At 46.4% G+C, this 27,881-nt stretch overlaps 1 protein-coding gene across 1 annotated transcript in view; it reads right to left on the reverse strand.

The window, feature by feature from the left end:
- Positions 1–9,711: 9,711 nt before the first annotated feature.
- Positions 9,712–27,881, reverse strand: part of LOC148108102 (uncharacterized) — a 100,480-nt gene continuing 82,310 nt past the window's right edge. The window contains exons 4-9 of the mRNA XM_087853887.1: positions 22,280–22,383; positions 21,023–21,097; positions 19,370–19,491; positions 17,088–17,141; positions 14,699–14,781; positions 9,712–14,206 (exon numbers count right to left, since the gene is read on the reverse strand). Coding sequence (XP_087710013.1) covers positions 17,105–17,141; positions 19,370–19,491; positions 21,023–21,097; positions 22,280–22,383 — 338 coding nt within the window. The 3' untranslated portion in view covers positions 9,712–14,206; positions 14,699–14,781; positions 17,088–17,104. The remainder of the gene's footprint in view (positions 14,207–14,698; positions 14,782–17,087; positions 17,142–19,369; positions 19,492–21,022; positions 21,098–22,279; positions 22,384–27,881) is intronic.

Consider the following 27,881-nt stretch of genomic DNA (forward strand, 5'->3'; position numbering starts at 1 on the left):
AATAAAATCTTAAAAAAAAAAAAAAGATGTTCTCTAAGCTCCATGTATTTGTGGTCTTCCAAATTTTTTCTTATGGTTGACTTTAAGTTTTACAGCATTGTGGGGGCGCCTGGGTGGCACAGCTGTTAAGCGTCTGCCTTCGGCTCAGGATGTGATCCCGGCGTTATGGGATCGAGCCCCACATCAGGCTCCTCCATTATGAGCCTGCTTCTTCCTCTCCCACTCCCCCTGCTTGTGTTCCCTCTCTCGCTGGCTGTCTCTGTCTCTGTCGAATAAATAAATAAAATCTTAAGAAAAAAGAAAAAAAAAGTTTTACATTATTGTGGTCTGAAAATATGTAGGGAACCATCCCAGTCTTTTGGTACCTGTTGAGACCTGATTTGTGACCCAGTATGTGATCTATTCTGGAGAATGTTCCATGTGCACTTGAGAAGAATGTGCATTCTGCTCCTTTAGGATGAAGTGCTCTGAATATATCTCTAAAGTCCATCTGGTCCAGTGTGTCATCCAAAGCCCTTGTTTTTTGATGCAAAGAGTGAGATCTTGTTGATTGTTGATCTTCTGCTTAGATCATCTGTCCATTGCTCTTTGCAAACTGAAGGGTAAGAAATCAGAGAAAGACAAACCTTATGAGACTCTTGACTCTGGGAAACAACCTGAGGGTTGCGGAAGGGGAGTTGGGTGGGTGGATGGGGTAACTGGGTGATGGGCATTAAGGAGGGCACGTGATGTAATGAGCACTGGGTATTATATGCAACTGATGAATCACTAAACTTCACCTCTGAAACATATACTATACATTAATTTAAAAAAAAAAGCAGGTAGATAGAGCAATGGAACAGAAGAGAGAGCCCCCAAATAAATTCACACATACATGGATAAATGATCTTTGATGAGGGTGCCAAGAGTACACAATGAGGAAAGGATAGTCTCTTTAACAATTAACAGAATGAAAAGGCAGTCTATAGAATGGGAGAATCCAATTGCAAACCTTGTATCAGAAAAGAGACTAGGGGCCCTGGGTGGCTCAGCTGATTAAGCATCCAACTCTTGATTTCAGCTTAGGGCATGATCTCAGGGTTATGAGTTCAAGCCCTGCTTTGGGCTCCATACTCATTTTGGATTCTGCTTGAGATTCTCTACCTTGTCCTATGCCCCACCTACTACTTGCTCACTCTCTCTCTAAAAAATAAAATCTTTAAAAAATAAAAAAGAGGCTAATATCCAAAATATATAAGAAACTGCTACTAATCATTAAAATAAAAGTGTTTAATCCAGGGGCGCCTGAATAACTCAGTTGGTTAAGCATCTGCTTTCTGCTCAGGTGATGATCCCGGAGTCTTGGAATCAAGTCCCACATCAGGCTCCCTGCTCAGCAGAGTCTGCTTCTCCCTCTGACCCTCCCTTCTCTTGTGCTTTCTCTCTATCTCTTAAAATAAATGAATCTTTTAAGAAAGTGTTTAACCCAACATAAAAATGGGCTAAATATTTCAATAGACATTTTTCCAATGAAGAAATACAAATGGCTGACAGACATATGAAAAGCAGCTCAGCATCATTAATCATCAGAGAAATCCAAATCAAAGGACAATATCATGTCACCTGTTAGGATGGTTTATATATATGTTGGTAAGAAAATGGAAATTTGAACATTCATATACTGTTAGTGAGAATGTAAAATGGTACAGCCATTATGGAAAACAGTACTGAGTTTCCTCAGATAATTGCAAATAGAACCACCATATGATCCAGTAATCACATATCTAGGGATACATCCAAAGGAAATGAAATCAGTAGATGACCCTAGTATTTGTTATGATAGTCCCCAACTCCTCTGTCGTGTTGAATTCAGAGGAAATAATTTTATCTTCCATCACTATTATGTTAACTATAAACTGTAAGTGTCCTTCATCAAGTTGACAAAGTCTTTCTTAATTCTTATTTTGCTGAGAGTTTTTAAAATCTTGAATGTATGTTGAATTGTCCTAAATGCTTTTTCTGTATCTGCTGAAATGATCAAGATTCTTCTTCTTCAGTCCGTTGACTTGGGAATTACTGTATCAGTTTCCCATTGCCTTAACCAATTACCACAAATGTATTGCCTTCAAACCTCATAAATATAGTGTCTTACACTTCTGCAGGTTAGAGTCTCATATGGGCCTCACTGGACTAAAATAAATACGTCTGTAGGGTGTTCCTTTTTGGAGGCGCTGGGAGAGAATCTGGTTCCTGGCTTTTTCTAGCTTCTAGAGGTTGTCTACACTCCCTGCTTAGTTGCCCCTTCCACCTCTAATGCCAGCAATAGCTGACTGACTGCCCCACATCCTAGTGGACTCTTCTGCTGCACTTCCACTTTTCATGACCTTGTGACCACTTGGATAATCCAGGATCATCTCCTGATTTTAATGTGAGCTGATTGGCAACCTAATTCCATCTGCAACTTTAATTCCCCTTCCCCATGTAAGGCAACATGCGGGCAGATTCCAAGGATTAGAACATGGACATTTGTGGGGGGCATCATTCTGCTAGAGATGGTACCCAGGGCTGTCAAGGAGCAGGGACATATATGAATGCAGGAGCCCATCTCCCCATGGTGCCTAGGGAGAGAATAAGAGGGACTTAGGGTTGCCCCTTTCTGGAATCTCAGGGAGCAGAGCTCTTGAGCATCTATACACGACCTGTGCCCCTCTCATTGTGCTCCTCACTTTCTGCACAGATGAGAGCTGAACTTTTCTGGGTGGAAGATTTGTGGGGGGCCCCTCATTCAGCTCTGGTCCACTCCCTCATTCACCCAACTCACTGTTCTACTTGTCCCTCCCCCGTGCCAGGGTCTGTGGTCCAGGTGGGGTTGACTCAGCCACCCTCAGTGTCCAAGGGCCAAGGAGAGATGGCCACCAGCACGTGCACTAGGGGAGCAGCTCAGCTTCAGCAACACCTGGGCTTTGTTGCCAAACTCCTGACCCCCAGATTTGCAATTGCCTCTCGGAAGAGCTTCCTGGGCTCCAGGTCAGGCAGCCAGGCTTCTTGATCTCTGGGCTTCAGCCTGGAAAAGAGGCTGATTATTACTGCTTAGTGTGGGACAGCAGCTTGATGCCTACATTGTCCTCAAGGCCCACAGGGAAGTGAGATAAAAACCTGTTGGCTGTCTGTACCTTCTCACTGTCCAGAGTTATTGCTGTCATTTTGTGGCCAAGTGGCTGCTGCTGAGTTCTGGAGTAGTGTAATGGGGGCCGTCCTTTCTCCTCTGGTTCTCTGATACTGTGTGGTTGATGCACCCCCATTTCTAAGATCCTGGGTATGGTTTGCTGACCCAGCTGTCCACAATTTCTGGAGCTTTTGGTCAGATCACTCAGTCCTGCACTGGAAGTATTGGTGTGGATTATTATGTTAGTGACTGGAACCAGCTTTGCTCTGGGAAAAAAATGCAGAGTCCCTCTTCTTCCCTTGAAAGTTCTGCTTCCCTCCAATTTCCTGATACTATATGTGTACACCCAGACAACAGACCCAATCAACCCTTGGGTCCAGTATCAGGCAGAGGTTAATTGGCGTGTGCCAAAGAGGGCTGGGTGGTCCCTCCCATTCCTCAGAGTGGAGCACCCACAAGATGTGCTTAGCTCTCTCTCCCTGTCCTTGAGGCCTTCCCTATTTTGTCCCCCAATCAGGAATGGTGGAGAGCAACACAGGATGAGGTGAAGGGGATCCCCCTGACTGCCACAGTGGAAAGTGGGTTGGTCTTGGCTGATCTGTCATGGTCTTTGGTCCTTCTGCTGTTCTTTTTTTTTTTTTTTTTGTTTAAAGATTTTATTTATTTATTTGACAGAGAGATAGGCAGCGAGAGAGGGAACACAAGCAGGGGGAGTGGGAGAGGAAGAAGCAGGCTCCCAGCAGAGGAGCCCGATGTGGGACTCGATCCCGGAACGCCGGGATCACGCCCTGAGCCGAAGGCAGACGCTTAACGACTGCGCTACCCAGGGGCCCCTTCTACTGTTCTGAATCTGGAACAAGTTCTCTCTGAGGTTGGGTTCCCTCTGGATCCCCCTCTACAGTGATCTACAATGGAAGAAGAAACTGTGGAGGTCACTTCACTGAGTGCAAGGCTGTGGAAGAGGCTGCAGTCTTAAGAGGAGGCTCCTGGGCAGTGAAGAGACCCCCCTCTGGGAGGAGGGGATAGTGGACAGGTGGATGGGCATGCAACTCTCTCTCCAAGGTCCCCTTCTGTATGTACATCTGGCCCTAACACAGCAGGAGGAGTTGTGGGCCTGCCTTGCCACAAACCCCTGGGGTACATCAGCTGTGGGAGGCCATCAAGGGGAGGGGAAGGATCTGCATGACTTCCCTGTCCTCCCTTTGAGTGGGGCCAGTAGGTAAAATCGACTTTGGGCCCCGCAGGAAGCAGAACTCGAAGGGTCTTTCCATCACAGCCTCGTCCTCTTTCCTCCCCACTCCTCTCACTCTCTGCTCAGGTGATTTGCTGACAGTGGATCAGGGGAGGCCCTGCCACTTCCTTCTTATAGACATCATATGACCTCAGACTCACCATCCCTGTGTCTCTTTCCATTTCAGGGCCCTGGGCACAGTCTACACCGTCTCGGCAATCTCAGTGTCGGGGGCTCCTGGACAGAGAGGTGCTGTGTCTCGCACTGGGCTCGCAGTGCGTCATTGGACTTTGGCACAGGATGAATGCTGTCCTCAAAACTGTGACCCTCTGAAGCCCCCGCACTTAGCTCCCTCTGGTATTCTGGTGATGCATGCTGCTTCAGTTAGTTGTAAAGTCCTATTCAACGGAAAACTGAGTATATTTAGAATGATGTGTTCATTGAATAGATCGATGTAAGAAGTGACCTCTAAGGATTCATGTGTGAGTTCTTTTCTCTAGGAAATTGTCTTGATGGCTCATCCCATGTCTTCCGTGACTATAGGATTAACCATGCTTTTTTGCCTCAATTTGGACAAGTCACTTAACTCCTTTGCAGGTAGGCTGCATGCAGAGGTGACCAAACTTATTTTACAAGTTTGGACTAAATGAACAAATGCATTGACTGCTTAGGACATGTGGAAGACCCCTGAGGGTGGGTCTTTGGAAAAACCCTGAGAGACCGTGGTCAACCTGGCCGGGAGGGCAGTGACACCACAGTGCTACTATGTATCCTACATCCTCTAGACTCCAGGAGAGACATCCAGCTGTAGCCACCCATGTTTTAAGAAAAAGTGGCAGGGAAAAAGACAAAATGTCAGACACAAAAGAAAGAACTGAGAAAATAATGCCCATAACATAGGTTGACTGGGGTTGACTGTGACAATGGAGAGAGACAGCTGTGACAAGACAAGGATCTCAGAGCTGCAGAGAGGCGCATGCCTCTCTGAGTGATCATGCTTTGCTCAGAGGACATGACCCAGTAATGTGAGACTAGGCTGTCAGTAGGCCACCAACCAACATTTAGTGAAGGGTAGCATGACAGATACATCCCAAGATCTTACATGAATACAACTTCTCTCTCTCCTCACAAATGCCCCCTTGAGGAATGACTGTTAGTCCTGTTTTCGACATGAGGAGACGTCTCCTAGAAATGTTTTTTGATCCTGCTGTGTGTCATGTGGTGTGAATGGCAGAGCGAGGCATGGTGCAGACCATGCAGATTCAGATCCTGCACCCTCCCCACTGCAACGTGTTGTCCTCACTGCACTGTCTCTGGAGAATCTCTGTCCCGTTCACCAGGTGCAAGGAGGTAAGTGCAGGATTACTGGTAAGAACTTCACATTCTCTCCCTCCATGGATCCTAATTATTCTTGGGAAGATATACATAAAATAACCACACAATAAAAAGGTCAACTAATAGGAGATCCCTGAAAAAGATGACCTGGGCACAGCTCTAGTCAGAGAGATTTTGGGAGGTTCTCTGGAAGAGGGGCTGACTGAACCCCTATCTGAGGAATGCATTCGGGTAACTTGGGGTGCAGCCTGGGTAGTGGCTGGAGTGGGCAGTGGAGGAGGAGGTGATGCCTGCAGAAAGAACATCATATGGATGGAATCAGGAGGCGATGAGGAAAGTTTGAGGACGAGGCGATGGAAGGTCAATGTGACTGGAGCTGTTTCGCAGTCAACAGACAACTCGTAACCAACCAAGCAAACCGCATGCTGCCTAGACACAGCTCAGTGCGGTCAACTCAAAGCCACAGTAATGCTGTCGTGAGGCTCAGACTCCACTGTGACATGAGGCCCAGCGAGAAGCCGAGTCCTTCCCAACCCGTCTGCTGCACACACGTCAGTGTGATGTACGTGTCTGGAGTGGTCTCCAGGCAAACAGGATGATGAAAATCAGCTACTTCCTCTTGACTGCTCTAGCGAGGCCTTGGGCAATTTGGAGCAATTTTACATGTATTTTTTTTATTTTTTTTTAAAGATTTTATTTATTTGACAGAGAGAGAGACAGCGAGAGAGGGAACACAAGCAGGAGGAGTGGGAGAGGAAGAAGCAGGCCTCCCGCCAAGCAGGGAGCCTGATGCGGGGCTCGATCCCAGGCCCCTGGGATAATGACCTGAGCCGAAGGCAGACGCTTAACGACTGAGCCCCCCCCCCCCCGGTGCCTGTACATATATTTTAAAGATACAGTGTGGATTTAGAATGATAGGCAGCTTTACACCATATCTTGGAATCTCTGTATATCTTCATGTTTTCTTTCTGTATAGTACAAGACTTATCAAGATAAGTAAAATATACATGGCCAAAGATAATTGATTTTATTCCCAACTTTCTCTATGACTGTGAAGATGAATTAAGTAAATTTACAAGTTCAAGAAATCATACATATATTAAATATCCAAACTCTACCATTACAAAATTGTGCATATGATAAGCTTTAGTTTTTTTTTAAGTTGGAGGAAGAATATAACAACAAAGCCCTGTTTAATGACCTAAATTCAACCTGAGGATCTGGTTGGTCACTATTATCCAGAGGTGCCACGTCATATTATTCAGTATACGATTTTAAGAAAATTCTTTTATTTTTTTAAAATTTAATTCCTTTTAAAGTGATGCTCTATTTTGAAGTTGAGTTTCATGTCTGTGACCTAACAGTGTGCACACAACTGCATGAGGAGTCTCTCTGAGACACAGTTTACGTTGAACTGTGATTCCTGCAAACACCTGAGGATAATCAGTCATGGACTGTGGCTTGAGTATGAGTATGATGTGGTGAGTGACTTTAGTGCAAATGGCAGCTTAAAGACCTCCAAAAATTCTCTCCTCAAAAAAAAATCAATGAGGAAACTGGCAAAAATTGCCACCAACATCTTAAGAACTCTGGAAATAAACTCAAACTTGCAGCAGTAGAGGGAATGTTGATACTGGTGGAAGAGGGAGGAAAAAAAAACAGGTGAGTCTCAGTCAGAACCATGAGTTTTGTGCTGTTTTAACATGGCCTAGTCCCATCCCCTGCCCTGTGGCTGCAGAGTAGTTCAGAAAACTAAAGCCCATGTTCACAGTGAAAGACAGCAATGCGGCAGCCACTGGAGAGAACAGAATGGGTCCGGAGCTCCCTCAAAACCTCATTTCTAGAGAATTACCACTAATGGGTCTGAGGGATGTCTGCAAGACCCTACTTGTTTGACTGTTTGTGTTTAATCTCACTTGGAGCTTGCCCAGAACAAAAAGCCTTTTCCCAGCATAATTGTCAAAAAAGAAATTATAGGCAGTTGCTTAACTTGTGGTTGGTTGGTTAAAGTGATAGATATTAGTTGGAGCAAACAATAGAGTAATAAAAAGCTTACAAGGACCACCAAAAAATGAGATTTCCATGAGGGGATTTGAAAAGTTCTGACTTATTCTTACGAATCTAGAACACTGTAAGCATACCCAGGAGAGACTCTAGAAGGCCCTTAGCTCTCCCCCTGCCTGACCTGGATGTTCTGCACAAGCAACAATGAAGGTTTTCAGCTACCAGCTGAATTTTGAAGATACGATTCAACATGCTCACGAAGCCCTTCGACAAAGACTGAATGACTTAGTTCTAGGCTGTTCGTGAGATCTCTCTCCGGCCAATAGCTGACCGCCATAGAGCTGAGCAGGGACTACAGTGGTCACACGTGACAAAGAATACAGACTTTGGAGAATTAGTTCATTAAAGTCACTAATGAGAAAGCAATGACAAAAAATAGCAAAGCCAACAAATCCTAGGGAAGAGTGAGAATCCGATTTCTAGAGTTGTCATATGATATTATTTTAAATAACCAATTTACAGTCCCCCTCCCCAGTAACAAGATACCTGCAGGGAAACCAGAAGTCTGACTGTGCAGAAAAAAGTTGGCATACCAGGGCCAAGTGTGCTTTCCTATGACAGGCCTGCTTGTCAGACTGACCCTGTCTGAAGTCTGGGAACTTGGAATCAAGAGGGTCCCCACCATTCTCTGGTAAGTGTGGCTTGCTGTGCCTAGACTGTTGGTGCAAACCCTGTGGTTTATGCAGAACATATCTTTGCTGATAGAACTCTGAAACTCAGGTATGTGCGAGGCAGAGGGTGCCTAAATGACCAGTTCCCACTAAAAACCTCTGAGTACAAAGTCTCCAATGAGCTTTCCTGGAAGATGTTTCACACTTTATTGCTGGAGGAATGAAGTGTACCTTTGTGATGCCACTGGAGCAGTTCTCTTGAAAGCTTGTGGCTGGTTTTCTCTGAACCTCCCATGCACCTTTCCCTTTGCTTATTTTGCTTAGTGTGCTTTCACTGTAATAAATCATAACTATCAGGATGGCTATATACTGAGTTCAGTTAGTCTTTCTAGAGGGACGGATGTTGGAGGTGCTCTTGGGCTGTCCCCCACACATAAGCTGATATACAAGGAGAAAAAAGCAATGAATACACACTGTCCCTAAGCAAAGTCCAGACACTGGACTTACGAGACAGATACTTTGTATCAGCTTTTAAGTATATGTAAAGAATTAAGGGAAATGATATTTAAAGAACTAAAACATAGTATGAGAATTATATCTCTCCAAATAGAGAATAACAATAAAAAAGATGTGAATTATAAAAGAGAAACAGATATTCTGGAGTTGAAAAGTATAGTAACAACTGAAAATGTCACTAAAGGGGCTTGTATTCACTTCCTAGGACCGCTGTAAGAAATTACTACACTCTACATGGGCTAAAACAATAGAAATTTACTCTTTCACACGTCTGAAGGCTGGAAATCTGAGTCAAGCTATAACTTAGGCTCTGTTTCCTATTGAAAGAGCTAGAGAACTATCTTTCCTTGCCCCTTGCTATCTTTTGGTAGTTTCTGGAAATTCATGGCTTTCCTTGGATTGCATCTGCATCACTCTAAACCCTGCCTCTGTCATCACATGGTGGCTTTCTCCCCTCTGTGTCTGTGTGTCCAAACCTCCCTGCTCTTATAAGGACAGCAGCCATTCAATCAGGGCACACTCTAATCCAGTGTAACCTTATCTTTTTTTTTTTTTTAAAGATTTTATTTATTTATTTGACAGAGATAGAGACAGCCAGCGAGAGAGGGAACACAAGCAGGGGGAGTGGGAGAGGAAGAAGCAAGCTCATAGCGGAGGAGCCCGATGTGGGGCTCGATCCCGTAACGCCGGGATCACGCCGAGCCGAAGGCAGACGCTTTAACCGCTGTGCCACCCAGGCGCCCCCAGTGTAACCTTATCTTGATTATATCTGCAAAGACCTTATTTCCAAATAAGGATACTTTCACAGGTACTGTGGGGTACAACTTTAATGTATAATTTGGGGAGACACAAAGCCACAACAAAGCTGAACAACAGATTTGAGCAGGAAAAAGACAAAAATTTGAAGATAGATTAATAGAGATCCAGTCTGATGAACAGTGAGTTAAAAAATATGAATGGGAGAAAAAAATAGCAGAGCCTCGCGGACCTGTATAATACAATAAGCATGCCAACATATGCACAAAGAAAAGTCCCCAGAAAAATAAAAGACAGGGAATGAAATATAAAATAAGTAAAAGATAAAATAAATAAAAGAGAGGGACAGTGAAGATATGTGAAGTAACAATAGCCAAAATCTCACCAAATTTCATGAGAAACATTAATAAAAATATTCAAGAAGTTCAAAAAAGTCCAAGCAGGATAAACCCACCTCATAATAAAATTGTTCAAGGCCAAAGACAAAGAGAAAATCATGAAAGCAACTAATCATTTACAAAGGCTCCTCAATTTTATGGCTAATTTTCATCAGACACCAGAGGCCAGAAGGCAGTGGGATGACATGAAAAGTGCCAAAAGACAGAAACTGTCAGCCAAGAGCTCTGTATCTAGCAGATGTCTTTCAGTAATAAAGGAGACATTGAGACATTCCCAGATAACATTTGAGAGAACCCACTGCTTTCACAAGGCCTACAAAGAAATACTAAGGGTCCTTCAAGCTGAAATGAAAAGACAACAGAGTAACTTAAATCTACATGAAGAAATAAAGAGTTGCATAGGTTAATATACAAGAAAGTGTAAATATATAAGTATGTATATGTTGGCTAATGAATTTAAATAAAAAATATAAAAGTATGTAAGATGTGTATAATTGTAAACAATGTATTATTTTCTCCTGATTTAAAAGGCACCACCTGAAGTCAATATTATAAACATGCTGACGAGCACACAGTGTATAAAGATATAATTTGTATGACCATGGCAATAAGGGGAGGGTGTGCATTGAATCTACATGAAGGTAGTTTCTATATGCCATGGAAATTAATCTGGTATTAATCCAATTAGAATGTTATAATTTAAGGTGTTAATTATAATCTGAGGGAAGCTACTAAGAACATAACCCAGAATATATAGCAAAAGAAGCACCATGGAAATGTATTCGGTACGCTAGAACATAACATAAAAAACCGGTAATTGAGGACTATTAGAAAAGAGATGACATATACAGCCAAAAAACCAAACCAAAACAAAAAACAGATACCAATGCTAGCTGATTAGTAATTAAATATTCATGGATTATATACTCCAATTCAGAGGCAGATATTGGCAGAATGGATTTAAAAAAACCCTATAATCTCTATTTGCTGCCTATGAGGGAGTCACGCTTTAAGTCTAAGACAGAGAGGTTGAAAATAAAAGGAAAATAAATGCTAAGCAAGTAGTAACCAAAAGAGAACGAGACTGGCTTTGATAATATAAGACAAACTTTTATGACATTTTTCTCCTAGAAAAAAAAAGGACATTTTATAATGACAAAAGGGCCCATCCTTCGAGATTATGAACGTTTTACAAGAGAACTCCAAAATACATAAAACAAAATGACAAAAATGAAGAGAAACAGACCCCTCAACAATAACAATTGGAGACATCAATATTCAACTTCCAATAATGAAAAGTCATTTCTTGTGATGCTCACAGGGTGGGAGGAGTAGGGGCTGAGATCCATATTTCATGGTGCAGGTACTGAAATTTAGAGATTAAGTGACTTTCTCAGAGTTGCAGCTCAACTGCAACTGAATGATGGTTCTGAGTCAGGGGATACAGACGGTTCCCTGGACATAGAGATCCCTGATCACCTGAATACGAGATCAGGTCCTGGACACCTGAATTGAGCCCTTTCCTCACTCCCTTGCTCATATCCTCTTGCCCCAAGGTTTCTGCAGGCAGACACCTGGTATGTCAAGGAGGTGCCTGCACCAAGAGGATGGCTCAAATCCTGACCCAACTCCTGGCTCTGTGTTTCAATCCCTGACTCAAAATACATTGTCTTTCCTCCAAATGAAGAACAACCCCTGATGGAGTGGGGGGATCTGAGCATGTCTCCATCTCCCCTCACTTGCCCCCAGCACTTGATTCTATCTGCTGCCTTTCAGTGAGACTCCCTGGTGGTCAGGTGATCACCCTGAATGACCAGTAGTCTGCTTGCCTCCCAACTGGCTCAGAACCCAGGACATTCTAAACCAACTGCCCACGTGACAGTTGCCCAAAGAACTAGCTTCGTCTTCAACTGACCAAACTTGGATGATGAGCAGTTCATTAACTAGGAGAGGGGTCTGCCAGGCTGGACTTTTGTGGCTTAGTGGATGAAATCTACACACCTCCCGTGTCTCCCTGACTATCTGACCCACCCTCAGAGCAGCCACTATGGAAGGCATGGCTGAGAGCAGGAAGTAGCCACACTGGCCCTTGAGTATGCACCTTCCCTGCTCACTCCTTCCTTTCCAACATCCAGTGTCTTTTGTACAAACCACAGTCCTTCTTCTTGAATCTAATTACTGATTTTACTCCCATGCCACCTTCAATGGAGTAGTTAGTGGGGGTGATATTTGTGGCCCTACCATGTTGTTTGGTCAGATGCCCATTTCAATGTGGCTGAACCACTGTGGGCACAGCCAGCAGAACAGTGGACAGCCAGCAGATCTTCTTAAACACAAATAGTTATATTGTGAATCCCGTGTTTGAATCCCTTATGATCTTTCTCTTTTTATAACCTGAGCCACAATCCTAGAAAACATACTGAAAATAGAACTGTTGATATGCAGCTGAGAGAAGACCCTGGGAGCACATTCATTCATTCCTATGCTGCACTTCTGTTCTATGAGCAAAGAGGGGTATTATGATCTGTGATGGGGCTGTGATTTTATGAGGATGAGACAATGTAGAAAGGCAGCACAGCACAGGGACGGAGAGAGAGCGAGAGCATGAGAGCTGGTGTCTGGTGGCTGGTATCAACTCATGCTAGAAGACACATGTACCTGGGAAAGTTACTTAACCCCTTTGTCCCTGGTTCCCTGTTCTGCGGCATGAGGCCTATTTACTAGTATTCCCTTACGAAGCTTAATATAAGACAGTCCAGACATCACCTGGAGAAAATGACCGGTGCTGCGTAAGTGCTACATAAGTGTTCCAGCATTAACTGTCTGCAAGAATAAGCAAGGAATACAGGAGTGGCTGCCTCCGGAGAGGAAACTCGAACAGATACAGGGCAGGGGAGGGTGCAAGGTGACATTTCAGCCCTCACATGGGCATGATGCTTTACAGCTCATGGAGAGTATCTGTCATCATTTCCTGTCATCCCCCATCATCCTCATGGGTTATGCAGGGTAGGTGCTGTGACCCCTGTTTTGTGATTCATGGCTCTAAATTGTAGAGATTTTAAATGACGCCTGGAGTCACAAGGCTGATGACAGATCTGAGATAGGAAAGTAGTTGTTTCCTTGGGGACAGAGATCCTTGAACAACCCCTACCGCCTCCCCTGAGTCCTCCAGATCATGTGCTGGACTTCTGAACCAAGGGCTACCCTCCCTCCATTCCCCAAATTTTCCTGCCCCAAAGTTGCTGTCAGGACATAGAAGGTGCTGGAGCCAAGAGAAGGGCACATGCCTCCACCCAAACGTTTCAATCTCTGACCCAAAAGCTATGATATTTTCCTGAAAGGAAGTCCCTTAACAGGTCGGGGGAAAATCCCTCCTCCTCCCACGTCATCACACATCAGCTGCCTCAAGGCAGACCGACGGTGTGACCAGTGCTCTGCTTGACTCCTATGTGGCCCAGAGCCCAGGATTTTCCAAGCCAACTTGCACATATAATTCCTCTCTAATGAATCAGCTTGGCCTTCAAGAACCAACCCTGGATGAACCACTAGCTAATGAGGAAAGTGACCTGATGGACTGGTGCTTTGCTGGTTTAATAGATGAAGCTGACATGTCCTCCACTGTCTTCTGACCACTGATCTGAGCAATAGCCTGAGCAGGCAGAGCCTACACTCTGAGTGTGCACTTCCCGCTCCCCAAACTCTGAAGTCTCTGTAGACTCCTCACCCTTCTCTAGACCTTGCAGTTGCAGGGAGAGAGTTTCTTCCCTCTGCCACCAAATGTTCATTCCACCAACCCAATGGCATTGTCCCTTCTCACCACTGTCCCAGGCAGCACCCAAACACCCAGTAATCCTGTTCACATCAACCAATGGAAATCACTCCATGAAATCCCAGTTTCATTCCTTTATAAAAACTCTGTGGATTTATAGACCACTGATGTTTGGTTTTGGATCTTGACATCTACGTTCAGAAGAGTTAACCTGTGATTTCCCTTTACTGTGATGTCTATTGCTAGGTGGCATCCAAATTCTCTTGATCTGATGAAAGCAGTGTAGGTGTGTTCCCTCTGCATATGTTCTCTGGAAGAGGATGTCGGAGAGTGGCATCACTTCTAAAACACTTTGTAGAAATCAGAGGAAACGATCTGTGCCTGAGTTGTTTTGTAGAAAAAAATAGTTTTACATTTGTTTTTTAATTGATGTTTACTTTACATATTGTAAAGTCCCTGAATCTTAAATGTCTAGCTTTATGGTTTCCTGTAATATAAATGCATCTGTTGCCAACACCAATTTGACACACAGAGCATCTCCAGGACCCTGGCAGCCTCCTATAGAAGGACTTAAGAATAATATCTAACTTATTAGGTTACATGAATAAAATCATCTACTCCATGTATAGTCTAGGCACAACGATTACACATAATTAGCTCAGAAAGAGTGTGGCAGCGTCCTTGGAAGGTAGTTATGTTGCCTGTATGTACTATTACCACCACCCTGTCTCCGCTTTTGTGGCCGCATGCATCAGCGGTCACCCCAGTGTTTGGTTGGTTTTCCTGCCGTGCCAACAAGGAAGTTAGGGAAGCAACGGAGAACATGTGCACTCGTTTGCTTTACCGTTTTCATCCCAAGCGCCCTGCACTCACATTTCCTCTTCCTGTTCTTCTTTGCCCCAATTTGCTTTGTCTTTTCCTTCTTTTGAGTCCATTACAAAAAAATTTGTTCACAGCTGAAAGGAAGACAAGAATCAGGCATAAACAGAGCCGCCCAGGGCAGGTAACCATTAAGTGGAGGATGCTGAGGGCAGATCCAGAATTCCCAGGGCCCCCCCAGCAGGGACCCTTCCGACTCCCAGCCCAGCTCCTGGCTGGGGCCATTCAGGGCTGCTCAGCAGGAGTCCGTGGTACAGACCCAGCGTAAGGGGCCAGAGCAACACTAAGAATGTGAATGAGGTAGGCTGCAGGAGGTTTTATAGACATTGATCCAAGGACCTTAAGTGCCTGTATGAGACCACGTACTACAGGATGAGAATTATAAAGAGGGAATGGGGGAAGAGCTACAAAGAGGAGCTTATAGATAGCAAAAACAAAGTGAAAAGAGAGGAAAGAGGAAATAAATTGCATGCACAGTTTTGCTCCCTGCATGTGATCCTGTGCATGGATAATTGTAGGAGTGGGGAGGAGGAAGCCTTGGGAAAGGACGGGGACAGTCAGGGTTGGGGTGAGAACTTGGACCCACTGCTCCTGGCAGGATAACGGCCGACCTGGGGATGACTCTGTCTTCCCCTCTGCATTGAGGGAATGGGTCTCTGTGATCTGCAACATATTTTTTCCAGCCTTCAAATTTCATAACTGTGACCATGAATGAACTCCTGTGTCATCTTGTCCTTACAAGAAGGCAGTCACTGTCCGCATGCATTTCTGTGTGTGATGTTGCCTTCCTCGGTACTCATGACTCAGTACTCCCCTTCCACTTCTCTCCACTATTTAGTGTTCATCGTCCTTCTCCGTGTCAGCCTCTACCAGCCATGTTATTTTAAAATATGGGGACACCGGAGGAATGATCATGGGTATACTGCCACCCTCCCTCATCAATCAATTGATCAATTAACCAATCCATCCAAACCCAGGGGGCACCTGTAATGGGACTGGGGTTTTGTTGGGCCCTATGGGACAGAATGGCAATGAGTTCCACATACTACCTGTCCTGTGCCTGGGGTAATTGCAGTTACTTGAAGATCGTTCTCAAAAAATCCCATAGGTTTCCTAGCCCCCTAGAGAGCATGAACATGAAATCAGAAGTAAGCTAACTTGTCTAAATTCCCTTAGTCTATACGTGGGGCAACAGGGGCTCTACAGCTGATGCGATCACATAAACACACACTACCTGCCAGAGTTTGCCCTGAACCTTGGAAGGACTGGGAGGGTGGGCTTTGGGCAGGCCTGGGGTAGGCATGACCAAGGTGTGGGGGGCAGGGCCAATGTGTGGCTGAGGCAGTGGGTTCTGAGAGGAGCACTGACTCCCTGCCCTGCTGCCCAGAGAGAGGTCGTGTCCTGTGGTCAATGCCAGGTGACCAGGTCAGCAGGGCTGTAAAAGCGGGTGTGTGAAATAGGCCCAGCAGCTCCTCATACAGTCCTCTAGAATCCCTGCCGGCCATGGAGGGTCTCCAGGGCAGCTGCACATGGGCCTCTTTCAGATGGAAGCACATTCACAGTTCAGACTTGGGTGAGGTATGGAGGCTGGGATGAGCTAAAGGACATTGGAGCATATGCAAAATTGCAGAGGAAAGATTCTTCAACTTACCTAGCTATGGAAGTGGCCTTTAAGGAGGAGCAAACAGGACAGGAACATAATGTTACTAGTCCTGTACGTTAAAAGGGAGAGAGTTGACCTCTCATCTACCTCCTGGCTCATGCTAGAACTTTGTATCCAGATTCAAGTGTCTGTTGGGTCGCACCAGATTACATCCATCAAGGTTAATAACAAGAAAGATACCAAAATCCCAAGAGGTGCTAATGAAACAGAACCTAAGCTTTGACATCTGGCAGTGGGAAAGAGAAGGAAGTACAGGTTTCATGGGAAAGAATTTTTTTTTTTTTTAAAGATTTTATTTATTTATTCGACAGAGATAGAGACAGCCAGCGAGAGAGGGAACACAAGCAGGGGGAGTGGGAGAGGAAGAAGCAGGCTCATAGCGGAGCAGCCTGATGTGGGGCTCGATCCCATAACGCCGGGATCACGCCCTGAGCCGAAGGCAGACGCTTAACCGCTGTGCCACCCAGGCGCCCCCATGGGAAAGAATTTTTAAATAGGAAAGCAAAAATGATTGCAAACACAGCACACCTGATACCTATGGACTCCATTCCTCTTACTAATATGTCATTAAAATATGAAATGAACAAATCAGACTTGTACATATATTTCCCTACCCTTCTGCTTTCTTATCCACCTTCCGCAGTCTCCAGAGCAGCAGGTGCAACCCAACTGTACCCGGAACCCTCTTGCATTGCTTCCTACCTGAGTGTTGTTCCCTACCTGGAGAGTCATCCTCCTCACTGCTGGAATCTTGAATGCTCTCCACAAGAAAATCTATAGAAACACAAATATGATATATAGAAACACATCAATTAGAGGGGCTCACCCTTTCCTCCTCCTCTAGTTGAGGTTGTGTGGGTCATACGGCATCAACCTGATATTTCCTGTGGGTTCTCAGAAGTTCTCTATACTTGGTGGAGTCAGAGCCCTTCAACAAGAATTGATCACAGTTACAAACCTTCGAATGAGACAGAGATGCTGAATGAATCAGCTTTCACACTCTCAGTTCTACAGGCACATTGCAGCTCTTACCTCCAAACTTACCACCTGAGATTCAAATTAGTATGCGCACATTTGAAATGTGGCTAGTGTGACTGAGCAATGTGGTGTTATTTTAATTCGCTGAATGTTGGTGTAAAATTAATTATAAGCAGACACATGTGGCTAGAGGCTAGCACCCTGGAGAGCACAGTTCTAGAATCCAAAGATGAAAAAGAGGTCACTTGCCCTCCGCTGGTTGTTTCTTGGTTGTAGTTTGCTGGCCTGATCTGATCATTCATGTATAGGCACTTCTGGGCTCGTGCACACATGACAGGCACAACTTAAGACTCTGGGACACTAAACAGTAAGGTCAACCACCAGGTCCTAGAGGAAGCGACCTACAGAAATCCCAATGTCACTGCATAGAAACAAACAAACAAACAAACCCTAAAATATATATGGAACCACAAAGGACCCCTAATAACCAAAACAATCTTGAGAATGAAGAACAAAGATGGAATCCCCCCACTTCCTGACTTTAAAGCATATTACAAAGCTACGGTAATCCAACAGAATGGTACTAGCATAAAAGCAGGCCGGTAGACCAGTGGAACAGAGCAGAGAGCCCCCAAATAAACTCACACGTACATAGATAAATGATCTGTGACAAGGGTGCCAAGATTGCACAATGGGGAAAGTAAAGGAGGCACGGAGTGAACACTGACACTCCCTAACCCAGCTGTTTAGGAGATTTGCAACAAGGGTGATGGGCACCAAGCTAAAAGCCAAGTTTTACTTTAAATTCCTATTTGCCACTGTATCTTGGGTATGGACTTACAGGATTTGAGCATTTCTCATGGTATGGTGATGTCATAAATCACATTAAATTATCTTCCTGATTCTTAAGTGCTCTGGGCCATGTACAAGCAATGACCTCAGCTATGACAGATGTTGGCCTGCACTGTCCTACATGGGGCCTCTTAGCTCTCAGAATCAGTGGACTGACCAGGAGCATGTGGACTTTCTATGTGACTTTCACTCTAATGACTATGTCAGAGCTGGCTGTTAAATCCATCTATAGTTGTTCTGGGTTATGTGACCACTGAGGCCACCTTATAACGTGGTCAGTGTTTGGGAAATGTGTACACTTTAGTACTTTGGGAGTGTACACGGATGCTGAAACCCCCCTGCTCTGTGACTAATGATCCCGTAGCTGAGTGATAAGTGCAGATCAGTAGCACAGAGCATCAGCAACGGGGACACAGGCCTAGGTCCACACTTTGACTTTCCTACTCAGGAGGTCAAGACCTGGGACAGTCTTTTCTGCTCTATCTCCGAGGAAGGGAACATTCAACAAACTTCCAGGCACAGTTGTGGTGATGGAGGAATTCGGGATTGTATGAGTAGCTAGGGAGGAGGACTGGCTCTTCTCCTTCCTCCCACATACAATAGCTGATGACGCTTTAAGATTCCTTAGTTCAGGAATGAATATGAGAGTCTATATCTTTTACGTTACTGTAGGAAGTAAAAGAACAAACCACACTCTTGGGCTCTAAAAGAAAAAAGGGCTTTAATATAATAATATTTGAATTTACCACTTACTATTTAAGAGAATAAATATTGCCCCCCGTCAAATAACTAAATAGATGGGAGGAAGGGGTGTGGAACACATGGGGCGCATGCACCGCAAATCCCCAGCTGCTGAGGAATCCCTGCAGGGCCACTGGACACTTGCTCAGCCCTGAGGTTGACTGCGGCTAGTTCTTCTCCTTCTTGAGTGCTGCTGACCAGCTAGGACCGGGGCTCCAGCTGGCAGGACAGGGTGTAGCTAAGGACAGAGGGACACGTGTGAGTTGCCCAGGAGCTTCCATTCAAGAGTCCCTGCCAGTGTTTGCTCACAGCTGGACTCTGGCACCCCGGCAACAAGGCCTGAGGTTGACCACGGAGGAAGGATCCCAGGAGTGGCCAGCAGAAAAGAGTCCACCGCGAACCTCAGCGACCCAGCTCCTGATGGGCCTCACCTCTCAGCCTCGCTGAGCGACTCCATAGCCTGGAACCAGGCCTGAAAAGGATCCTCGGGCTCTAGGGTGTAATTCTCAGCAGCCACCTGGAGCAGCACGATGTCCGTCATGACTTGGTATTCCTGAGCAGAGAGAGAAGCACAGGATGTATAGGGAGCCTTGGTGGGGGGGAGCGGGAGCTGCAGGGTCTGGTGAGGGTTGAGCAGCAGGACCGGGCACCCATCCCAGGTCCTGGCACACATGGCCACCCTCCTGCCTAGAGATTGATCCGGTCTCCACCTGTTCTCAGAGGTGAATATCAGTAGCCTCTCCTCCGGGAAGTTCTCCTGGATGCCATGCGTCTGTCCCCATCTCCTAATGGGATGGGTCTTGCACTGCTTTCTTCTCAAGGGATCCCAGGAAATGTGAGGTGGAGGGGATGGAGCCAAGCAATGTTCTTCCCAGGGACATCTCTGAGGCCCACTCCCTACCCTTCCCTGCGGGAAGCGCCACATATGCTCACCTTATTTCTTTTGTGGTCATTGATCTCATTCCCGTGGAAAGCAGACAAAGTCCATCAGAATGAGGCCCCTGGTTCTTAGGAGCACTTGATTCCCATCCCTTCTCATGCTGCACCATGGCCAGGACCCGTGAGGGGGCCGTGCATACACAGATAGCGGGCCTGGGATGTAGGCCAGGCTCTGGGGTCCAGAGAAAGGAGGACATGGGGCAGATGGACTGGCTACAGGTCGGGACCCTGCAGCACCACCCTCTCGGAAGACAGTAGGGGAGGCCGAAGCCTCAGGCAGGAAGGGGCTGCTGCGGCTACTGAGGTGCTTGCTGACGTGGAGGGTCCTGACTTCATTCTCCCTCCACGGGCAAACTCACCGGGGGAGGCTGAGGTCCACTCAGACAGACCTCATGCAGCTTTGCCTTCAGGAAGCTCTGCTGCTTCACCAGTCTTCGGCACCGGGAGCCGTGGCCTAACTGCAGCCTCACCTCGCTCATCCCTGAGATGGGCAACAGCCCCCAGGCTCACAGGGTAGCCGTGAGGCTGTCATGAGGGGAGGTTTGCCGAGTCCTGAGAGCTCAGGGCTCAGTACAGGGGCGCTCTGCTCCCAAACCTCCGGATTCTGGTCCCTCCCCCACAATCCTCAGGCTCACCCACCTCCAGATAGTCCTCCATGGCGGTATCTAACATCACCAGTTCAGTGAGGAAAGTGCCAAGTTAGGGGACAACACCCTGTGTCATGAGGGGGAGGGTTGGGATGAGTCCCTGCTCTCTGGTGCCCACAGGGACCCTCCCCTGAAAATGCTGCAGCCTCCTCGCCCACCCCAGTTTCCCACATGGAGCAGCCTAGGACCCTTAGCAGTCTCCCCTCAATTCCCTTTCCCCTCACCCTCCAAGAACATCATACTCTTCCTAATCACCTCCAGGGCCTGCTTTTAGAAAATCACAGGGTATATAGTCCTGGGCTCCTCCCCATCCCGAAACCCATTCTGGATCCAGCTTTCTAGACCCTCCTGCTGGTCACTTTGAAACAAGAATTTTAGAAGCAACAGGAAGTGGAGCTGGAGTTGAAGTCCCACCTGTACTGATTTGGAGGCTTCCAGCCCTCAGGGAGAAGCCCCTCTCCTCTGACTTTGGAGGCCCTGGGCCTCAGGCACACTCACCTTCTTCTGCAGCCTCTTCTTCTGGGCTCTCCGGAGGGCCATCTCCAGGGTGGCAGATTTATTAGATGGTTGCTCCTGCAGGGCCAAGGACAAGATCCTTGAGACCGTAATACCCTCAGTCCACTTGCCCCCACCATCTTTTAATTCAGACCCTAGACATCTGACTTAAGTCAGCTGATAACTGATAAACATTATCCTTAAGCATGCCATGAGTGATTCTAGAAAAATCTCAGCTCCAACATTCACTCTATGTGTGACCCTGAGCTTGAAGCCTGGCCTCCCTGAGCCTGTTTTCTCATCAGGAAAAGTGAGAAATCTACCTACCTCCCATCGTCTCCTGAGGACTCAGTATCGTATTACTATCATGATTGTTGTGGCCCTCAACCCATCCCAACCCCTTCACTGAGCAGAGCCCTGTCCTCTGGGCTTTCAAGGTTTGTACAGGTGTCCATCTGGACTAGCTGTTGACACAGAGAGACAGGGTGTCTAGGCTAGGGAATCTGGTTGAGCAGCACCTGGTTGTTCCACCCCCAACGGAATCTTCACCCCAGCCTGTCACCACATTCATGCCAAAGGCTTCCCCTCTCCAAGGAATGCTTCAGGCCATTCCCTATTTCATCCATGCAGGACCCTGTTCCCTCACACCCTTCTTCTCTTTCCAGACCTGCACCTTCCATGCTACTTTGATGACGAGTTTCCTGCTCTGTGGGTTGTCTTCAGTGCCCAGCTTTTTAAAGTTTTGAAAGCACTTCCTGAATAGAGGGAAAGGAGGCAGGACGATTGGAGGAATAATGTGGCAGGGTTGAGTGCAAGTCCCTTTTATTTGAGAACCCCAAAGTGTCAAATTGCCTGGATAACAGTTTTCTCTGGGATCCTCTGAGCACTAAGGTCTTTGTAGGACATGGGAGAGAGCTCTGATGTAGGTCATCCTAGGACTCCATTCCCATATTAATTGAGCAGCTCTGTTTTGGTCAATTTTGGTTGCAATTGGGCAGAGTTTAGTGGTTGTAAAGTAAACACATGAAAATATTTATTCAGCTCAGCCTTGTGGGGGACCATTTAGGAAAACTGATTTCTAAAGCAGGAGACATGGTGGCCTATTCTCCAGGGAGGCTGAGAGACCCGCCTGCCAGCCCAGGTCCTGTAGTCAGGGATTGCTGCTTCCCAGGAGGTCCAAGCTGGCTGAGGGGGAAGAGGACAGGCCTCTGGGAGACCCCTCATCCATCCTGGTCCGTCCATGCAGAGAGACCGTCTCACCTGGAAACGTTCTCCCATGTCTTCTTGAGGTGGTATATTGAGACAGTCTGCAGAGCCGAGACGATGGCATTCAGGGAGTAGTAGTTCTGCAGGATTTGACAGGCCTGGGGAGGGAAGAGAATGAGCTGTCACGTGGGTAGTGGAGGCTGATTTTCTCTAGAGCTTCAGTCACCCTCAGTTTAAATCACTCCTCCTGGATGAAGCAGATGTCCAGGGACCTGCCGAAGGTCACACGTGAGGCCCAGAGAGTCCCACTGCTGGGAGAGAAAGGATTTTACCTCACTCCAAGGAAGAAGTCAAGTAGGAACTGAGCATCCCAACATTGGGCCATGCAAGTCACAGTCAGCCTCTGGAAGGAAGAGCCTAGGGACTGCACAGTCCCTAGGGCAAAGACCAGGGCCTTCCACCCTGACACCCGATCAAGGGAAGAGCAGTGCCCGAGACTCAGGAGAGCACCTCGGCTGGGCTTCCCGTTGCATACCTTGGCCACCTTGATCCAGTGCTCCACCACCATGGCCCTGTCCCGGGCTGTCATGCTTGGGTTGCCAAGGCAGGTGGTGATGACACACTTGGCCACACCGTTGAACTGGGCGACAGTGGCCCGGACTGTGGGTGCCAGGTGCTCACTGCCAGGCTTATTGCGCTTGGACCAGACGGAGCCCAGGCACTGATGGGTCAGCAGGTTCTTGAACAGCTCCTAGAGAACAGGGGGAGGTTTGTTCACCCAGCTATTTCACATGGGAGACTAGTGTCCTAGATAGGGGTCACAGGTCAGAGCTAGAGCTCAGAAAGCTGAGAATGTGGCCTGAGCCTGGTTGGACTCCCTGGATTTCACTCCATTCTTTTTCACTGAGGGGCCCAGGACAAGATGGCCCAGGAGCAAATAGAGACGAGGGAAGGAAGGAGGGCATTTGCATCCTGATCATCCTCACAAACTCCAAGCTCCACGCTGCTGTTCAAGGTGGCTCCTCCCAAGGGGGACTCTTCCCCTCCAACTATTCATCCCTCTGGTTCTACTCCCCTCTCAGATGCGCATTCTCACATGATAACTACTAGGTATCTGATGTGTACTTAAGTACAGGGCAGATAGATAAACCTGTGGTTGTAGCTATCATGTGAGAATAGGAGGGCCACAGGTTTGCCCCCATATTTGTGTGGGGGCCCTGGGTGTGGAGAACCCTCTTCCCATTCTCACCTCAGGCAGCACTGATCCTGGGTGGTCTGGTGGACCTGACACTTGTCTAGGAAGTTGGAATAGTTGAAGTCACAGACCAGCTCATCAATGATCTCCTGGGTGCAGCTCCGAAAATGCAGTGCCCCATATATATGGGGCCAGGAGACATTAGTGGCCTCACGGGACATTGCCACAAGGGGCCAGCCCCATTAGAAATCGTGTTCTCCAGTTAAGGCTAAGAGAAGCAGCAGAAAAGACATACAACAAAGAGGAAGCCAGATGAAACCCTAGGGCTCATGATTAACATACAGGTGGTTGAGCTTGGTCCCCAGCACTCAGCTTCTCATCCTGCCTGCTATGACCTGGGGTGTGAACATGAAAGATGGGCCAGGTTCCAACACCTGGCACCTTGCTTCTGCCCAGGAAGGGCATCCTTCCTCTGCCCCCTCCTCTACACACACACACACATACACACACACACTTAGTGAGGGGCAAGAGGTGTGGGCCTGCTGAAGTAGGATCACTGTTGTTGCCTCTCTTCAGTGGGCTGCCCTGAGCTGCCTTGTGTTACCTATTGGTGTCTCCTGCCACATAACCAGAAGCTTCAGAGAAGAAGGCTGAGCTGATGTCTACAGTGACATAAAAGTCTCTCACTCTGGACTTTCTTGGGCCCAAAGCCCCTGAAAGTAGGAATACAGCAACAGAACATCTTGTTCTCTTGACGTCTCCACTCAAGTGAGCTGGAAAGCAGGCTTTCGTTGAATGTATGTGCCTGGTTACCAGAGTTCTAAGTTCAATTGGGGCCTATCACCAAGGAAGTGAGGTCGCTTCTTCAAGATTCCAGTACCTTGGCCTCTGCCGTCTCTTGGCAACGAACTGTTTACTTTTCTCCCCCATGTCATCTCCTTAACTGTACACTATGAGCGAAAAATGCCATAGCCACCACTCTCTGGAAATGTAACCAGGGTCTGAGGTTTCAGGAGACAGAGCTGAATTCAGACCTTTTTTGTTTTCCCAGTTCTGTGTCCTAAATCATTGTGTCTCTCACATATTCCCCACTTTCCCAAGCTGCTTAGTGGGGATCAGGCTAGAATCCACTTCTTAGAGACATCATCAGGTGTATGTGGATAATATAACATGGGTGGGGTGGTCCCCTGTGTATCTGAAGCACAATTTTCAGGATGGAAGAATTACAAGAAGGGGTGGGACTTGGCATGGAGGGCCGCTCAACAGAGGCCTGGGCTCCAACAATGTAATATTGGAACACTTTCCCACTTGGCCTTGTGTAAATGTGGGCACTATGATGGGGTGGAAATGAACGAAGAAGCAGATATTGCTATCCTCTGTAGTTAAACTGTTCAATTGTTTCCCATTATAATTAGAATGAGACCCAGTTGCCTCATTTTTTAAAATTTTTTTTTAAAGATTTTATTTATTTATTTGACAGAGAAAGACAGCCAGCGAGAGAGGGAACACAAGCAGGGGGAGTGGGAGAGGAAGAAGCAGGCTCTTAGCGGAGGAGCCTGATGTGGGGCTCGATCCCATAACGCCAGGATCACGCCCTGAGCCGAAGGCAGACGCTTAACGACTGCGCTACCCAGGCGCCCCAGTTGCCTCATTTTTGTCTATGAGCGGAGCAGCCTTCACAGTGGCTCCCACCGATCCAGACTTGTGGTATAGGCATCACTCTCTACCCATTAGGTGGTTAGTTACTGGCTTCTGACCAATAGGATGCAGCCAATGTGATGAAATGTGATGTCTAAGTTTCAATTGCAAAGAGTTTCTAACTTCCTAGTTACTTTTCTTGTGTTCTGCGTCTCACTCCCTTTCCCTTTTTCTTCTTCATCTCTGAACCAAAAATCGAGCACAGATATTTTGAGCTGCCATGTGTAGAAGCACACATGGCAGAGAACCTGGCCTGTGCCAAGGCCAGAAGACACACAGGAACTCAGATTCTGAGTCCAAACAGCTTCCCGAATCATGTGAGCCAACTTGGGAGAAAATCCTCTGCCAGTCTAGCCTCAGTCACTGCTGCAGCCTCTGACACACCTTGAGCCTGGGGAACTATGCTTATTTGTGCCTGGACTCCTCACCCACAAAAACTGTGAGAAATTAAATATATACATTTTAAGATTCAGGGTATTGGGGCAAGGCAGTAACATAGGAACAATAGATAAGTAACAGTCTCCCAGGCCTCAGCACCTCTCCCTGCCTTCCTCCCTCCCCTCTGCTCTCCTCCTAGTGTCCCTCCAGCCACGGGGGCTGCCTTTTTCACCTCCTCTGGCCAAACCAGCTCTGTTAGTGAGTGTCTGCAACAGCGGTCCCTTCTTTCTGACACACCGCACACAGACGTGTGCAGGTCTAGCTCCCTTTTGTCAATCTGTTTTCAGCAATGTCACCCTCAGTGAGGCCTTTCATATTTTCCTATCCAATGACTCCCCAGCCTTCCTTCATTACACACTTCAGTCGTCGTATATAGCACTTGCTCTTTTCTTTCGCGTCTTTGGTTTGTGCTTTGTCCATCTCTAGACTGTGAGCCCCTAAAAGCAGGGAGCTCTTGGTATTTTCAGCTCTCCTCATGGGTCCACCAAGGTACCTGGCATAGGGGAGTGCTTAGGGTATAGTTACTGAATGAATAACTGAGAAGATCTTGGAGCCCACCTCCCCTTTTAACAAGCTAGACTGTAGGGAGAAGCGCAACTAAAAGTTTCGAGCTTTTCTGGGCGAGGGGACAACCACAATGGCCTCTGCCTGACTCTTCCTGCTCCAGTATCTCCAGCAGAACTGATGAGGCACCACGGACAAGGAAGCACCCTGCATCACGTTCTCTGTCTCTAGTGGTACAGCCCCAGGCAGGCACACCACCAAAGAAAGGGTGCTTTCATTTGGGTGTCCTCAAGGCAGTGGCTTTCCAGAGTCAGAGTGGCAAAGGAGCAGGATCTCCAGGCTCCAAGAGCAGAATAAGGGACCACAGAAACCTCCCTTTCCTCCTTTTTCTGTCCACTCCCATGGTGTCCTCTTTACTATTCCAGCACCCTCACCTCAGCCAGAAGAGTGATTCTGCACCCACCCTTGTATGTCCAAACGAGGACCCTGAAGGTCTAATGGAGACTGGTCTTGCCGCTGGACCCCAGAGACAGTGTTCAGTGCTCTGGCACTTTCCCAGAGAACATAAACAAATGATAAGCAGGTATGTGCAAGCCCAAAGTGCAATGACCTATCACATCAATTGGAGCAGCTGTCATAACAACGACAAGAGACAACAAATGCTGGTGAGGATGTGGAGCAAAGGAGCCTATGCGCACTGGCGCCGGCACTGTGCAAAACAGTATGGAGCGTCCTCAAAACACTGAACACAGAACCACCGTATGTCCAGCAGCTCCACGTCTGGGAACATTCCATAGAAAACAAAGGAATATGTCTAAGAAATACCTGCACTTCCATGTGCAAGAAGCTTTATTTACCATAGCTGAGACAAGGAAAACATCAGTGCCCATTAGTGGTGAATGGATAAAGAAGTGTTACCTACATAATGGAATATTAATCAGCCATAAGAAAAGGAAATCCTGCTAAGTGTGATAACAGTTTTGGACTTAGAGGCATTATGCCAAGTGAAACAAGTGAGACAGAGAAAGGCAAACACTATATATGTGTAGGTATAGATATATATAGGGAGATAGATACTATACAGATGATAGATACATAGACATTTTCCCCTTTTATGTGGAATCTAAAACAAAGAAAAGAAAAGGCGGAAAACTAATTCAGAAGAACAGATCAGATTAAAGTAACAAGAAACAGAGGGGAGGGTGGGGGCAGGGATTGAGTGAATGGTGAAAAGGTAGAAACTTCCAGTTTTAAGATAAATAACAGGGATTTACAGTACAACATGATGACTGCCGTTGATACCGCTCTATGGTTTGAGAGGTGTTAAGAGAGTAAATTCTGAGATTTCTTATCACATAATACCTTACACATACACAGTGTGTCAATTATATACAGTGATCAATTATATCAATAAAACTGGGCAAAAAATATTTTAATATTCATAATGGGCATCAGGCAAGTTGACTTGGTAAAAATAATGACACATAAGCAAAATGTAAAACAGCAGAACCCACAGTCAGTAGACTATGATATGGATAAAAAATCCAAGCCATTTGCATAAAAAATTGATTCTGATTTTTAAGATCAGTGAATTAAAGTTAAAGTAGATAAAATAGAATTTTAAATTGTGCTATATTTTTAAAAATTGATCAAGGAATAAAATGTCTTATTAAATTAACTCTGAAAATACCGTTTTGAAAAAATTTTCATGTTTTGGAAAATTCTGATTTTAAGCTTTTAAGTGGGCACAGAATGAGAACATTTTGTTGGATCAAAGTTGTCTCCACGAAAATGGGTGAGACAAAATAGCAGCACCAAAAT

This window comes from Ursus americanus, chromosome 22, assembly GCF_024610735.1.
Source record: "Ursus americanus isolate L20-20 chromosome 22, mUrsAme1.1.p, whole genome shotgun sequence".
Lineage (NCBI taxonomy): Eukaryota > Metazoa > Chordata > Mammalia > Carnivora > Ursidae > Ursus > Ursus americanus.